The 18026-nt window shown below is 39.1% G+C and overlaps 1 protein-coding gene across 1 annotated transcript; it reads right to left on the bottom strand.

Annotated features, from left to right (window-relative positions):
• Positions 1–5940: 5940 nt before the first annotated feature.
• Positions 5941–16377, bottom strand: LOC122652545 (CMP-sialic acid transporter 1-like). Its single transcript, XM_043846321.1, has 8 exons — positions 16311–16377; positions 12494–12577; positions 12092–12306; positions 11849–11927; positions 8898–9067; positions 8090–8276; positions 6390–6467; positions 5941–6133 (listed from the first exon to the last, which is right to left on the bottom strand). Exons 1-8 carry the CDS (start codon positions 16359–16361, stop codon positions 5990–5992), a joined length of 1008 nt encoding a protein of 335 aa, XP_043702256.1. The 5' UTR covers positions 16362–16377; the 3' UTR covers positions 5941–5989.
• Between the last annotated feature and the right edge of the window lie 1649 nt (positions 16378–18026).

Raw genomic sequence — 18026 nt, 5'->3', positions numbered from 1 at the left:
TAATTATTGAATCTATGCCTACATATTGGTGTGATATATATATATATATATAGTTATCCCTTAGAACCTTGGACTTGTGTGACTAGAGTGATTCTCTGGTACTATAAGTATGACTTACCTCGACCTTCTTTGTGAAACTAGTTGGAGCCCGACCTTGGTTGACCAAACCTTAGGGTAATGAATAATGAATTTAATGACCGAGTAGGTTAATTTATTGAGACACTGCTGAAGAGTTGACTTGGACCAAAACTATTAAAGGGTTATTGGTTCTCGAAAGAGGACTGATGTGGACTCTTCCTTGTGGGATAAGCGTGTAGTAGGTTTAAAGGTTGTGAAAGTTGAAGCGAAGGATGTAACAAGACCTTCTCCAACGACAGATATGAATGGGGTAATGGATCACCAAATGCGTTCCCTCCGTCTTGGGAGTGAACAATAGGAGATTCCATCAATATTCTAAATCATTCTAAAGTTGGGTTAGGTAATGAGACAACCGGATGTGAAAGCCTTGAAATGTAAACCCTATGTTGGGTCATGGGCAGGTTAAATCCTGTAACCCAAGAATGACCAGAGTAGTGAAGGCTAGAGTGGTATCACACGATCTGGAAGATCTAGGGAACCTTTGGTCCTTGAGACTTAACTTAGTAGTTGGAACCCCGTTTTCCTAGGGTTATTGTGAACCACACCCCGTGGTAATTTGACCCTGTAAGGAAAAGAGAATTGTGGAACCTAACTTGCTGTGACATGTGGCCTTTGCCTCATCTTGACCCGACCTTTGACTTAGTTTAAGATGTGGGTGACTTGGGATGTTGTTATCCAACAACCCTTATCACTTGAGACCCTAGTCCTCAAATTTCGGGACGAAATTTCTTGTAAGGTGGGGAGAATGTTATACCCGCACCCGGGAGTATAATTAATTATTAATTCTTCCCTGTGACGTGTAGTTATCACTACCACGTATGCCGGTGAGTTGTTCTCCTTGGTGGTCAAACCCAGCTATATTGACCCTAGTACGAGGTTGCTGTGTGGAAACTAGTCGGGACCATGGAGGTTGCCCCTTGACGTGTCGGGGTAAGTAGTTGACCAAATTTTATTGTGTGCTTACTGCCCTCTCAAAGCCCTCGAAGTGTGGTCCAAAGGCCACGACCTCTTATGGTGGGAACCACCTTCCTACTCGCATCGGATGCAAGGTTCTTGGCCTCCGACCACCGCATCCAATGCTGCGACAAGGACTCTTGTGGGTGAGACCCTATGGCTAAGGTGCTATGGGTGTCTGCCATGTTTGACCCTACCCAAATAGACCCTAGGTTACACTTATGAGGCCTTATCCAAACAGGCCATTAAAAGTGATTTTCTATATGAGAGAGAGGGGTAAGACTATTCCTTAGTCTTTCTTTTCTTTTCTTTCCTAACCTAATCGTGAAAAGGAGGAGAGCTTTGAAGAGAGGAGGCGGCAAGGAGGAGAAGAAGGAGAAGGAAGGGAAGAAGAAGAAGGAAAGCAGCTCTTGGGTTTGGAGCTTTAAAGAGGGCACATCGTGTGTACCTCAAACTAGGTAAGCCAAGTGCCCTTTTCCCTCATTTTCTCTCTTCCCCCTTGTTCGTTTGAGCTTAGGTGGTTCGTTGGTTGCAGCCCCAAGATGGGGATTTCTTTTTGAAACCCAAAGGGTTAGCTCGAGTCATGTGTAGTTTCCCCTTGTAGGATGCTTTCCTATTTTCATTACAATCCTATAAAGACCTCTATTTTGACCTCTTCTTGAATCTATTTGATTCTAAAGCTTCAACCACCAAAGAAAACCCCAAATCTGGATTTTTGAGCTTTTGATCCTTTAAACCCCCTTAAATCTTTGAATGTTGGGTGTTTCTAAGACCCAAATAGACTCCAAGACACCCCTCCCTTGTCCCTTGAGGCTTAGAGAACCAAATGGGACAACCCTGGGCTTTTAAAGACCTTGAAATCACACTTAGGTTGCATCGGAGGCAAGGCTGTGTGAGTCCGATGTTTGCCTCCGATGTGTCCCGAGCTGCGCAGGGAAGGTCGGAGGCAAGGTCGAGGCAAGCCTTTGAGTCCGACGTTGCCTCCGATGCGATTTTAAGGCTTATAACTTATGTAAACTGTGGGGTTTCTCTATGAGGCCTCCCCTACACTCTCTCACACTCTTATTCACTTCCATAGGCGCCAACATATGTGCAATGGAGTGATTTTGACGGAATCGTTGCGCTTATACAAATTCCATTTGAAGTAATTGGTGAGTGGGTTTGGGTATTGTTTGAGCTTGTTTACTATTGCTTATTCATGCATTTATGAATTATATTGTGACATTATCATTCAAGCATGATTGCATATTTGCATTTATTCTTATTTGATGATGATGATTTGGATGATATGGATTTGTGTTGGGTTACGGTCTTGGAAATCTGTACCGGAACCCCGAATTACGTGGAATTGTATATTGCATCTCATTCTTGTCTGTATGCGCCGTGTTGTCTTGGTACCGGGTGTTAGATGGAATGGGACGTTGACACACCGGATGTACCTCTCAACACGATAGGATTCATGTAGTATATCGTGGTTGGCTCGGTTCCTATGCTACGACCCTTACCAACGGGGTTTAGGTATTGGGTAGCCGAGCACTGCTGCTGTGGAGATTTAGAGAGGCCAGGCGGGGTAGTAATGGTTATCGAGTGCGCCTCACGGTGGTGATGACTACGACCGGCGTGGGCTCCATAGTAATAATTGAGGTTGCATTGTGGTGAGAATGGAAGGATCCACAATGTCTTCCCGAGTTATTGCGATGGCATATACCCATTGACTTAGCATTGTGTGTTAGGTGGTAAATGAATTAATAATAGCATGCACCATGGACTATTTGTGATTGTGTGATTGTGCATCCCCTTTTCTCTCTCACTAGCTCGGTGGAGCTAACTCCCGTGTACACATTCTTTTTAGATTTTGATGCGATGATGATTCTTGTGGAGCCGAGACGTGGCGAGGATCATGGCGATGGTTGCCCATGATGATTGTGCCTACGGGCGTATTGATACTTGGACTTGTTCCTTCTTTTTTTTTTTTGGGGCCACGTGCCTTGTATAAATATTTATTATTATACTTGTTTTGGGGTAGTTATGCTATGGTCATTCGGGATATCCATCCAAACTATTTATGTATCACTTAGCCGTGTGAACATGAGGTAACTACTGTAAACGCTTCCGCTTATTTTATGATCGTTGGAAATGTAATATTCCTTTATCTTTCGCACTCTGATATTATTGTATTGTAATATTGGTTTATGACTGTGAGTTGGCCACTGCATCGAGATCCTGGCGGTGAGGTGGGATGACGAGTGTCACCCCAATCATACCCTGATATTGTATTTTATCCCTTGTCGGGATAGGGGTGTGACATATTGTATCTTGTACTATTATTCTCAAGTTCTCTCATAGTGAAGAAGTCTCAATTACGTCCGTAGAAGTAGGCATTATCGAACCACGTAAATACTTGTATTTGTGAGTTTGCTTTTATCATTTTTATACGCTCTTTATACGTTCTCACTTTGTGTTAACGTAGATCCCACACATGGTCACTATTCATATTTACTATTTACGTTTACTATTCATGTGACACTATTCATGTACTATCGTATTTCTCTAATTTTCTTTACATACAGGTGGAAAAGAATTTTCGCACTTTTTTCAACACCAACAGAAAAGATTCTTAATTATATCTCTGAGAAAATTATTAAAGAATGCTTAATTCCTGAAGGTTTTTAGTCTCTCCTGAGGCACACTGTGTTAAATACATAGAACCTAAGTCCATCACAAACCCTTCATAGGCTATCAGATTTAAACAAACAGCCCACCTCCAGACTTGTCGTCAAACACTACATCATATCCACATCATATCCACCTCAATAAGAGCATCATCAGTAGAGTTGTTCAATTGACATGTCTCAATGTCATCCCTACCTATGGGTATGCCTCTCATTTGTTCTTTAGAGAATCAAAATGTTGAACATCTACATTGTTATTCTTTGTAGAACCACAACAGCTTGTGGGGAAAAAGTTTCTTTTTTCCTACTTTACCCCCTAAAACCATTTAAATCCACACTAGGTGTTAAATGTTAAAAAATGATCAAACTACCTTTTTTTTCAATCTCTTCTAAAATTTGAAAAGGCCTAATTGCCCTGATCTATTTGTTAAAATCTGAAAAGACCAAAATGCCCTCATCTTCCCCAAATCATCATCTTCTTTTTACAAACCCAATACTACCTTCACCACCATCACCGCCACGCATCATTAACACCATCACCACCGTGAAGCCCCACCTCCAGCACCACCTCCAATTCTTCCACCTTTAAGTGGGACCACTTACTGTTTATTCGTCTTCGTCTCCTTTCTTCTTTGAGTCTCCCCCGCCGCTGCAAGTGCAACCCCCTCTGCACAACCAAAGCCCACCCCTCTTCCGTCCTGGGCTTGTTGCTATCCGACGAATTGTTGCTATCAGATGAAATGTTCTGAGTGGATGAACTTTTGGGCTTTATTGATGATTGCAACACGGATCCAATAACCAGGTTTCTACCAGAAAAAGAAAAAGATGAAGAGATAAGCAGCAGCGCAATAATAATGCTTACCTCAGATTCAGAGTCTATTAATAATGTAGTTAATTACATATCTGATGAACGACCAGAAGAAGGAAAAGGGATTGCCATGGGGGTTTTCGATTTACTCCGACCGACAAAGATCTATTGCTCCATTATCTCGGAAACAGATTGAGTGGCAGAAATCTCCCTTCAAATGCAGTGAAGGACTTTGATGTTTACACCAAGGAGCCATGGTTAATTCCTGGTACTAATTATTACCTACTTTCTTCTTTCTACAATTTTTTGTTTGATTCACCTAGTTATTAGAACTACTACTAATAACGGACTTAAATGACTTTTGGGGAGGTAAAATAGAGGTGGTACGTGGACTTGTCAAAACCTTAGGGGGGATACGAGGAATATTGGGTGTATTTTAAAGATACACATATTTAACTTTTTTTTTTTTTAAAGCAGATCTTCAACCAAGCCAAAAAAGTGGCTGCTCCAGACTGATTTAGATTGGAATCAGTCTCGGAATGGATTGGGACCGATCCGGATCCCAATTCAGCATTTTAAAACCCTGCCTCCACCCTAAAATGAAACATCTTAGTTCAACCATGCTCTCCCTCTATATCACAACCAAAAATCTGTCACACAAAAAAAAGCATCCAATGTGGGTGTGGCAATGATTCAATTTCTTGCATACTCATTGGCCATGAAGTGTTGAATACCAGTATGGCTCATAATTCAAAGTATCCAGGTAACAGAGATGATAATTGTTAGGGACCCATGAGACTAGGGCTGTAAATAGATAACCGAAAATCCAAATTCGATCCGCATCCGTATCCATTTAAGGGCATCCGTATTCGATTAGAGATATCAGAAAAAAAAATCCAAATACTCCAATAAAAATCTGAATCCGAATTCTTAATTTTTAAAATTAAGTAAATAACGATCTTGAGGGTTTTTGAAGATTCAACAGATTCTAGAATATGAGGAGAAGAGAATCATGATCTAAAATTATGGATTGAGAATGAATTGTATCCACTAGGGGGAGGAAGGTTCGGGTTACACAAGACAGAGGTGTAAACGGATGGTCGAAAATCCGAATTCGATCCGCATCCGAATCCATCCAAATCCGTTTAGAGGTATCCATATTCGACCAGGAAATATCCGAATCCGATTACATCCGATCCGTTTACAGGCCTACATGAGACCCATGCAACTGAGACAACATGGAGTCCCAGTTTCAAACATTTGCAAATGTTAGGGATGCTAAATTCATTAATTCTTCTTGTGAACCTATGCTACCTACACCATGCAACGTAAAACAATATGGTGAGAAAATTGCTATGCACCTTTCAGTGGACACTGAATGAAGAATTAGTTGATCTAAAGGTGTGAAAAATTAACATCAGGAATCTGTTGTTCGATCAACAGAAACTTCAGCAAGTTTCTCAGGGGCTACTTTTACTGTCGAAGGCAAATCTAAAAGCATGCTTGCAGGAGCAAAATACATATGTAGTGACATCATACAAATAGTAATCCCCAAGAAAAGCTGCACCAATATAAGAGAACACAAGATCAATTCCCCCAATAAATAAGAGAATGAGAGTGTTTAGCAGGTTTGCATCTTATTCCCCATGGATTGATTGAAAGCATGCATCGACCAGAATATTATAATCAATCATTTTTCGAGGATTATGTTTCAATCAATCTTATGGAGATATAAGTGCAGCAGTACCCAATATCTACTCCTTAAGGAGAGGAAAATCACATAAATCATTTGAGCTTCAAATGCATTTTTAACTCACCTGCAGTGTAGGCTTGAAATCGAAGAGATACACAGATAACGCCATTGTGAGAAGCATTGCCATTGATGTGGAGTACACCTGAATGCAGAAAAAATAAATTATGCTGGACAGAGATAAAATGGGCATAGCATTCATGAATTAACAACAATCACATAAAAATAGAAAAAGAAAAATGTATAGTCATCATTATCTGGCTTCACTAGGATTTTCTTTCATTATGGTCTCAAGAAAAATAAGAGCAGTTGAAATTGGCTGGACGGTATAGCAAAACAAATGTCACTCTGTTAGTCAATTTACCTCTGTATTCACCTCTCTTTTGCTTTAGTTTTTGCCTATATACTCATAGGGAGAGGGTTCTCTGAGCAAGCGGCATAGGGAGCGCACCAATGAAGTGCGACAAAATGGTATAACAAATAGGAGGGCAGTGAGGTCATTTAATGTGAGTGTGTGTGTGTGTGAGAGAGAGAGAGGGAGAGAGAGGGGTGCTACTGTACTCTGCCCCAGCGACTCAAAGAACCTTTTCCCATATTTACATCTGTTAACCTGAATTGACTTCTTCTAAACCCAAAATGAGCAGCCCATAGCCTTCACTAAACCCTCAGTCCATCCCACTTCCAAGCAGTACAGCTCTAGATCTTTTAAGACTTCAATACTGTTGGCAGTCCTACATCACTGCATTAACTATTCTTGCCACAAATTATGCAGAAGTTTACTGAGGGTCTAAATAAAATAGGGGAGAGGCTCCAGTTTCCCACCAATAGGGGTCGTGGGTGACGAATTGTCCAATAGGGGGTATTTAATGTGGAGAGAGTAGAGAGAGAGAGAGAGTGGGTCCCATGGGTGGAATGTGAGAGATGCGTATAAGGAATCTGCATTAGGTACTTCATTGGTGTCGGAAACACTCTCCATGATGTTTACCAATAGCTGAACACGGCTTTCAGATGAACCCAGAATTCAGTCTCACAGTCCTGACATTCATTTTCCCATTTCCAATAATCTGAAATGCAGCCTCTACACAAGCTCTTAAATCATAATCCAACCGTTCTCTTCTGCTGGAATCAGGATCAAATTCGCACTATGTACTGGGTTAGAATCTCAACCTGCTCTTGACTGTCCAAGATTTCCACCAACGAGACAGGGATCAACTGTGACTGCAGCAGGATGACAGCAATGATATGGAGCCATACCAACAAGAAAGCCTAGAAAATCAACCTTGGCCTCGATATCCAATTCACCTATATTGTAGTCTTTAGAAAAGACAATAAAATATACAACTAGGGTAAAGAAACCCTAGAACACCATGGTTAGGCCAAGGCCTGGGGAGGAGGAGGCAGCTTCCTACCTCTAATTGTAATGGGAAATTCTGAAGAAATGATCCCCATGCAAGACACTTCTCCCTGTTTATTATACCACTCAATTAGACCTGTTACCCAGGCAAGTAATTAGAAGTCCTCCATGTCTCTTTGCATCCCCTTACAGTATCAATTTAGGTAAATAAGACAAAAAGGAGATATCTGGCCTTAGCAAAGACATAAATCATATGAACCAGAATACAACCAAAATATACCCAAAATACCCTAGATGACACAAACTGGAAGAAGCTATTTAGAGTGGTTTACTCGGTCAACCTACTATAAAATGTTTAGATCAGTTGCGACACAATATTAGGAAATAATATGGAACACAAAGACAGTACTCACCTTCACAATATTGTCAGCATACTTCATTAACCATGAAACTAGTAACCCAGTAGATCCAAGATTTAATACCACCATCCATGTCGTAAAACTGTATCCATTAAATAGGCGTTGCCACCATGGTCCCTGCTCAAGTTCATGCTTGAAATCATCCAGGATAAACCATGCCATATTGAAGATTGCACCAAACCTGGAAAGCGAAATTTCTTGTTCATGAATCAATAGTAGTACTTTAGAAGAATATGAGAGTGGAAATGCATACTAGTCACACAAACGCATTGAGTGGCTCCAATTAACACAACGTCATTCTCTTATGATTTCAAAGATTGCAATATGATCTCCTCCTAGAGGTTGATTATAAAAGGGAAACTTTAATTTCTTGTGAGAAAGTATATTCTTCAATCAAACTAAATTTTACCTCATGAAATAACTCTGCCATTTTCAGAATAACTTTATTTGTTTACTAGGTCCTTAAATTTTTCTTCAGAATGAGATGGTTCGATCATACACAACAGAGACTAATTAACTGCAGCAATCAAATAAAATGATGTCATGCAAGTTGAAAGGCTAGGGGGGATGCCAGGAAGGGTTTGGGTTGAATTAGTGAGAAAAGATACAATATTTTATGAATCAACAAAAAATAAACCCTTAGATGGAGTGCACTGGTAGCAAAAATTTTAAGTAGTTGAAGTGTTGAAGCCATAAAAACTGGAATAGGAAATTGTTGATTGAGTTATATTTCCTATCTCCACCTTACTTTCTGATAACAAAGTCAAGGCTCTATTTATGGTTACTAAAAGTGGACACTTACATATATAATTGTACATTCTGCCAGTACAGGCTGTCATTGTTCTTCTTCATCAGAAATTCAGTACAAACACCCGCTAATGCCGAGAGACAAGCAGACAGGATCCCCAACATATAACCCTGAATTGGTGCAGAGAAAAGGGAGTCGCATGAAGCCTGATCACAACCTTTAACCTGCATCGATAAGAGAAAGAAGGGGCATTTCAGTTACAATGGCAATGCCAGTATAAATGTCTGGTTTGGCATGGCACACATGCAACCATCACTGCCTATATTGCATGTTTATTAAAAAACAGCGACCACTGGCCAATTACTCATGTCGTTACAGATGATCTTAGCCATTCAATCTTGTCCCTATTGAAAATTGAAAGACCCGATAATCATGAAATGGTATAGAAATGAGTAAAATAGAATGCTTTTAATGGATCAAGTTTTAAACCCCGAAGTTCTCCTTTGTGTGGCATGCCCTTGCATATATGGAACAATCCAAAGGATGGATCCATCCCCTTGACCTGGTGTAGATATTATTTATATAATTACAAATTGTGGAATACCCCCGAAGAAGCCTATATAAGGTGCACAAGAATTTAAAGCATCAGAAACATCACCTCCCCCCCACCCCCAAAAAAAAAAAAAAAAAAAACCAATTGAAATAAATCCTGAATACACCATTCAGAAGGCAAGGAATCCCAGATGGACGTAAATTCATATCTACCAAAATTACAAGCCATAGCCCAATCATGTAGATAACTGGCAATATCAGCTGAAATCCTCGGGCAGAGTTTAGGAGTGTCTCCTAAAGTTCTTCTATATCTCCCCTTCCACAAACCCCAAAGGCCCAAACAATTGCATAAGGTGGCAGGTCCCACAGGACATTTCCTTTTTCATCACAGAGACTTATAGGCCATGTAATATGTAACTTTCAACAGCCCTAGACCATTGGAGGTTATACCAATCAAACAAGAAACTGCATCCATGCCCCAAGGGCCAAAATCGCATAATGTCATACTACGTTGCAAGAAAATGATCTGCAGATTCCTCCCAATGTTAACATAAATAGCACTTCTTTGCTAAATGCCTTTCTTTGTGTGGTAAATTGTCTGAAGTCAGAAGCTTATCAGAGCCAACACCCACACAAAGGTGGTCACTTTTCTAGTAATTTTGTTTTCCATAGCCCATACCTTGCCGATTGCCATTACTCTTCTTTTCTCTTCACCATCAAGATCCTTAGTGGGACAAATTAATTAGAAGCAACTCTGGAACAACATCCAGGACCGCCAAACAAAACCCTTGAATCCTTTTACCCAACAGGAACTTCAGTACTGTAAAATAAGACCGGTAGGTTTCTAAAATTCCTGAATCTCACTGCCTAGTAAATTCCTCCTAAATTGAGGAACCTAAGTGAGCTTCCCATCTCTCAAAAGAATCTGTAACCACACATTGGACACCATCCATGCTCCTTCCATCCCCTAACCACCTTTCCTCACAAAAATTTCACTTTATCTCCATTTCCCACCCTATAAGTGATGTTTACTACTTTACATCATGTTTTTTAGTTATTTATTTATATATTGTTGTTATTATTATTTGGTGGGTGGAGGTTGGGGGTCAGATTCTGGCCCTCCACTAGCTCTCAAGTCAGGGAGCAGTTGAATGTGCTGTGGTATATTGCAACCAACTCAGTGGTACAGATAACAATACTCGAATCTGAGTCCCCTCTGTGGGGAGGTAGCGCTGATGCAAGTGCACCTAATGGCATTGGTGCTAAGAACTCATTGTGTTGATTCATGCCCCCCTCCCCCCTTTCCTACTCTTCTAGCTAGATAGGAGAATACACCTTTTAACACTCCTCCACAAAATGATATTCCATCCCACTGAGTGATATCTTTGCTTACAGAAACTATTTTAATAGACATTGAACTATTCATCTATTAGTGCGGAAAAAAAATAAGATCACCAATCAATGGTAAAAGCTTAAAATAGAGAAACATAATTCTTTGAATAAACGGTTAATCATATCTCTTTTGCCTGAATAAGCTTGTACATTGCCAGGAATATCCCACATAATTTACCAGCACTACTCCACTCCATTCATTCTCGACATCCACACTGGCAACCAAGTCATGAGATTCATACAAAGATTGAACAAAATCTCAATCCCGAACATAGAATTTCTTCACGTGCAAAAGACTTCCACAATTCGAGTGAAAGGATTTGGTGTTGATATTTTCAATCCAAACTGGGAATGAAACTCTTTACAAACCCCAAAACCTGTGCTGCCCTAAAAACGATTTAATCATTGGGGAGAACACACTAAGCAGATCGATGTCCATGATAACCTGTCCTACCATGATTGAAAACAAAATATTTTCAACCATATGGGCTACTCTGTCCCCTTTCAAAACCTTGCAAGTAACAAATAGAATCCATTAAATTCTTTCCATCACTACCCACCCTCCCCCCCCCCCCCCAAAAAAAAAGAAGAAGTCAATACACCTTCTCAAGAAACGAACCATATTATTTGCCCACATAAATGAATTCAATTACCTATACACAATATATCAACTCAATCACCTATCCTATGATGATTCCTATTCTCTTCTAAACTATCCATAGCCACTTTACAGACGTGCCTTGTTCATAACCGCAACATCCCTAACACCACATGGTGCTGGTAAATTATGTGAGACACTGAGATATGCCCATGAGTTAAGATCCACAACTTGCATGTATCTTGAGAATTGAAAAAGTATTAAATAATACCTCTCTAATAAATTAGCATATTAAAAAGAAAACACAAAAATTTCTACTAGACAGCTGCACCCAAAAATTTCTACAAAAATCATGAAACTAGATAGCTCCACCAAAAACTTCAAACAATGACACATGAGATAATATGGTATACGTATGTTTCAACTTCCATTCCTAAATACAGAAAAAGGTGACCATTATTACCTGGCTTGTGGTTGTACCAACAGCTAGCAGAACAATTGCCATCCACTGCAGATTAGACATTTTCCTCTTCAGGAACAGCCTAAAAGATCAACAAAAAGTTCTGCTAGTTTAAAAACCACAGATCCACATCAAGATTTAATAAAAGAGAGAAACTATTCTAGAGGAAACTTAGATATAGTGGTTGAAAATTAAAAAGCATAAATATCGGATCTAATATGATCCCTACAAAGACCAAGGCAGCACCTGAATAATATGCCAGTGGTGACAATCTTCAGATTACCCATGATCTGATATGTGGATGTATCCACATATGTAAGGGTAAGAAATTGAACATTGTTGTGGATTAGGTATATAATGGAAGGAATAGGGTACAAACGCACGCTTTTCCATTCTGTGGTCATCCTTGGAAGAGGTGATGACTTGCATTCCCTCAAAAGAAGAAAAGAAGAAACCAAGAGCTGTATTTTGACAAGAACAAAATGAAAATGTCAGCCAGGATGATGGAAAAGTAATTTCATATTAAAAGGGAAAATCTTCCTTTATTAGTATGAGTAGCGGTCTTTCTAGTACTCACTACACAACTCTTCTATTCAACATGTTTACCATTTAATTCAAGTCAGCACAGTCACTTGATATGAAAAATACCTTAAAAACTTCAGCAAGAAAAGGAACAGTGGCATAGTCATACTTATATCCCCTGTCACTTTGTGAAAGTGTTGTCAAAATTCCCTGTCACGAGCAAAAAAAAAAGTAAATTTATACATCAGTAGTTGTCAATTGTCATGTCAATGTGGGAAAGTGATAGCCATTTGCCATTAAGCTCAAAAGGCCCATCACAGCCAAAAGTATGGGGTTAAAGGACCTTTAAACAATAAATTAGAAAGGAAACAAAGTAAACTTTGATACAGTGCATGTGGAATCAAATGATTGTTTTACAATTTTCATCATGAACTCTAATATCTAATGAACATACAGCACACAATATTTCAATCTGCAATATAAACGATTAGTAGTAAATCTGTTAATCCAGAGTTATACAAAGTAAATTCTCTTATAGAACATTCACATAAGACTTATGATAATGTCAGTTGCCATTTTCAAACAGAAATGTCTAGGAAGGGTGAAATAAATAAATCAAATTGCAGTAAATGAAATGCAATTTAAGGTACAAAGACAAAACAGGAAAAAGAGACAGATGAACATAGTTAATAGACTTAGAGACCAAGTGTAAGACTGAAATTCATGACACGTTGGCAGGCAAAAGGAATAATAATTCAGAAGTTGTTGCATGGACTTTATTCCGTTAATTTAGAAATAAAAAAAGGCATGCTGATGCTCCCATCCTTGTTGACACCCTAGTAAACATTATTTCCAAAATGCACCACGCATAAAATGTAAGCTCAGCCCCCAGGCATGCTACATGGTTGTGGCTGTGGCATATTTATGAACTCAACGTCACCTGAAAAAATAAGCTTTCCGAAGGACCAGTTAGTCAATAAGATTGAACACCTACCATTTCTTCTATCATTGATGTTAAGTTCTGTGCCATACTGACATAGAAACCATAGGATGGATCTGGGGAGCCCATCGTGGAACATAAAACTCGGGCAAAGATTGAGATGGGAAGACCAGAGGATTAGGAAACATCTGAGCAAGCTGTTTTGGCAACTTTTAGGTAACCTGATCAATGATCCTGATCCCTAAACATTTTTTGAAATAAAGTAAAACTGGACTGTATCACTGATATTAAAAAAGAGCAGCCTATAAACTCAGGATCCTACACACATGCCAATGGCCCACATCTGGTTCCACTACAAAAAAACTGCCTCTCCTAGTTTTACATCTAACAGGGATTCCCAAAAAACTTCCCAAGGCAGCCCCTTTTACTCCTACCCAGAAAGCAACCCCCTTAACTCGTATACTTCTACCCATTCACAAATTGCTCCAAATGCTACACATAATAATTCCCCTAAAATTTGGAACCACCAAACACCAACCTCAATCATAGTTGTCAAGGTGACTAGGTGACCCAAGGCGTTGGAGGGGGCCTGGACAACTAGGCGACACCAAAAAGGTGCCTAGACAGAGCCTAAGTGTTGTCCAGCAAGGGGCGCCTGGACGCCTTGACAGCTATAACCCCAATGCCTCAATGCTCTTGTTACCACTACATCCACCATTTCTACCTTTACTTCAAATATACACTCATCCCCTAAACATGAGATACATAATAATATACTCCCCACAAACAGGACCCAAAATGTGCACTTTTTTTAAAAAAAATATGGAATCACAGGAGATGGGAAACTTTTGAGGCGAAGGGTGCAAGAATGCCCATAACACAAAAAAGGGCCAAGAAAAAAAAAAAGCCATAAAATTATACAAATATACACCAAAAACTGAAGATCAGACTACTAGCTAATGAATAATCCTATTCATCAGTGAATCAAACAAGGCATGTCCACCTACCTTTGCATCAATTGGCCTCAGCACTAAAAGAGGTCAGTGGAGTTCCAGCTTCCATTTATGGGGTTCACCCCCTATTAAACATATTAACACATTCCCATCTAAACAAGATGAGAATGAAAAGGGCAGAGTGCAAGGAGGTCCTTAAATACCATTAATTTCTATATTCTCATTTTTAGTGTTGAGAACTTTTTTTTTTCCTTCCCTAGTCCAGGTTATGAGGTGGGTTCTTTTAGATACGCAGTCTGCATAAAGCCTTTTTGAGGGGGGAAAAAAAAAACAAAGATCGATGTAGAACAACACATCAGAGAGCGTGAATCTTTAAACATTGTTCCTTGCTCGGAAGTACCCAAGACTGCCAAGAGTAAAGCAATGTATCACCACATGCTGCAAAGAGGAACAGAACATCAGAAGAGGATTCATGTAGCTGACCCAAATAGTTGAGTCAAATTGTACCATATACTTCTGTTCTATCATACTCTAGTTCTTACATTCCCCCTCCCACAGCTCCTAATGTCACAAATCTTTCATCCCTTTACATATCCCCATCTTCTCCTACTTATTAGTGTTCTCTATCGCCACCAACCTCGCTTGAATCGAATTGACAGAAAAGTTTCTTCTTAAAAAAAAAAATTTTAACTTCCAAGTTCTGCATCTAGTACCCAACATATAATTTGACAACTGGTTGGACTAGAAGCCTCCTTTTACATGTGATTACTGCATGTTTCCTTGTCAATGTACTGCACTAATAGCATCAACTGCACAAATTGTAAGGGTGGCACTATGGTACTGACTCTATTATCAAGAACTGGGAACTTCACCAGAGCTGTCATGGAATCAAATATCAAGTAGATCTGGTCAAAATTAGCAACATATATGAGTTTTGATAAGGGTCAAACATTTCAGTGAGTTTAGACAAAATCAACTAAAGTCATTATGAATTACAGATTCAGACTGGAATCATAATCTAAACTTAAACCTCCTAATATAGAACTATGGAATTGATTGAAATGGTACATTTCAAAAACATAGTTGTAGACACTGAGTTCACACTCTGACTTATTTCTTAATTAATGTAAATGAGGAGCATCATATACTAACCTATTAAAACACAGCAGATTCTGCAATGTATCCATATCTTTTGACACAGAAAGCCAAGCATGCCAACTATGAAGAGCGCACTACATCAATCAGCTCTGAACTACCATAACGAGTTCACTGGAGCCGGGTTTTTGTCGCCTATCCATTTAAGATACATAATGGCTACTCAAATCAATCAGGAGACCAAAAGTTTGGAATTTTCTCCTAATCCTATCAAGAAGAGACAAGATTAATAAGGTAAACAAACAAACATTAACTCCACAAAACTATCCAATAATCAGCTGGTCATTTTAGGAACTAAGTTTACAAAAGATGCTCTCCATTGAATCAGGACGACACTTGGAACCTTTTAATGATTTGCATCACGATATTTGGTGTTCACCATTCATTTCATAGCTCTTTCTGTTGGGTGTTAATTAACAATCATGTGTGCACAGAATAAATTACACTAGATGGATTGTTCTATTAATTCCATTTTTGCAGTCCATTTAATGGGCAAATCGGTTGAAAAACAAACATTAAAAAGTCTTGAAATTAATGTTGGAGAGGCCAACTCTCATGTACACTTGTGTTCAAATATTAACCCAAACAATAAATTTTCCATGTTATTGTCTCGAAAAAATCCAGAGTGAGACGGATCGAATAGAAAAATATCAACAATAACAACATTAAGAAAACACTACAACCCCAACGTGTGTTCTAGGAGCGAGGGAAAAAAGAAAACTCAGTTAACTGAAGCACTGAATAAATGAGAGCGATCTGAACAGTTACATGAACAGCGAAAAAGAGGAGGATATGAATTCAAAAGAGACGAAAATCCTGATCAGGAGAAAGCTTTGAAAGACCTTCCCAGTCCTATAGAAACCAAAGAGTTTTGTAAGGTTTGTTTGTCACTTACCTGTGAACTGGTAAGAATGGTGAGAAGCGCAGCTACGAAGTACCACTGCATCTTCTTGCCCGCACATACTGCTGACTGCTCCTCGGAGGAAAAAACATTTCCGCCTTATTATTATTGCTACCATCAAAATTACTCACTAAAAAAAGGGGAAAAGATCCCCACCACGCCAGCATCCATATCACTTTTCCACGCCTCCACTCAATTTTACGGTAGCACCCTTCTTTGAAGTTCATATAGTCACTCGCCCTCCAACACCTGTTTATCAAAGTGCACACGCACTCTTTCCCCTATAAACTGAAATACACATATTATTATATTTTTTATTTTTATTTTTTGGTAAGTACATATTATTACATTTCTTCAATCTCAAGCTCGGTGGTTTATTCCCACTCTGGTGTGTCTTCCGTTATTCTGCGATCCCAAAAATTGATTAACCTTTTGAATTTGTATCCTATGCTGTTACTACACGGTGTTGTACTGCATCATGCGGAGCTACAGAGGCCATATGCACCATGTAGGGCCAACTGTGCCACATGGCTTCTGCAGCGCCGCACGATACAGTACAACACCGTGCAGTAACAGCAGAGAATAACGATTCTAACCTTTTGGGATTAGCATGTGGTTTGTGTGATTATCAAACAAAAAATAAAAATCTCAAGCTTCAAACTAGTTGGTAGTAGGGTGGGAACCGCAGAATCGTTATCACCTCTAATTCTTGCCCGCTCCAATTCCCTCCAATCCCTCACATAGGAGCGGAAATGATCACCTTACCCACTGCCCGAACACATTGCCCAAGGTGGGGTAGGGTGGTCATTTATGCTCCTATGTGAGGGATTGGAGGGAATTGGAGCGGACAGCGAATTGAAGGTAATAAAAATTCGGGAACCGCATCCTATGTGATGAGATAGGGCATCCGTGCACATCATACGGCCTACTGCCCCGGGCACGCAGCTCCATATACCGCCCTTGTGTTGGGCCTGGGGTCATTTTAGAGCCGAAATCAAATACACTTTAGAAAAGTGAAATTTCATTTAAACAATCGAATAAAGTAAAAATTGTAAAAATTAAACCAAACTTAAACAATCCTAAACCCTGCAATCATTGTGCCTTTGTTGAATTGTGTGAAATTATCTACTATGAGTTTTTTGTTTTTTTGTTTTGTTGAATTGTAAAATGGTTGAAAGATACCAAATTTTACATCACGGGATTGTATCTTCATGATATTATTTCCACATAAACCGAATTTGAACTGAATAACCAAAACCGTGTACAAACTGAATGTAAAAAAATAAAATCAAACCGATGTGGTTCAATTTTGATTTGATTTCAGTTTTTACATAATCTATCTTGAACTAAAACAAAATCAAACCGATTGACTAAGGATGTCAAAATGAAACCAAAATCAATTGTCGTGATTGAAACCGGTCGTTTACTATCAACCGAACCACAACAATAAAATTGACGTGATTTTGATTTCATAGGTTCTTTTACCGGTTCAGTTCAAAACTGAAAAAACGTCAATTAACCGGATAGAAAATAGAAATTATGAATATTTTGATTTGTTTAAGAAAGGAGTTAAACATTCTAAAATATAAGGATTCCTTACTAAGGTTTTTTTTAATTTTAGTTTAAGTGTCAAATTCGGGACAGAGGATTCTGGTAATCACTCTAAAATATCATTGCAACTAGTACGTCTTAGTGGACTTTGTTAATAAA

This window comes from Telopea speciosissima, chromosome 1 (genome assembly GCF_018873765.1).
Source record: "Telopea speciosissima isolate NSW1024214 ecotype Mountain lineage chromosome 1, Tspe_v1, whole genome shotgun sequence".
NCBI lineage: Eukaryota > Viridiplantae > Streptophyta > Magnoliopsida > Proteales > Proteaceae > Telopea > Telopea speciosissima.
Note: the sequence above shows the minus strand (reverse complement) of the source record. Positions and strands in the feature narration are given on the sequence as shown.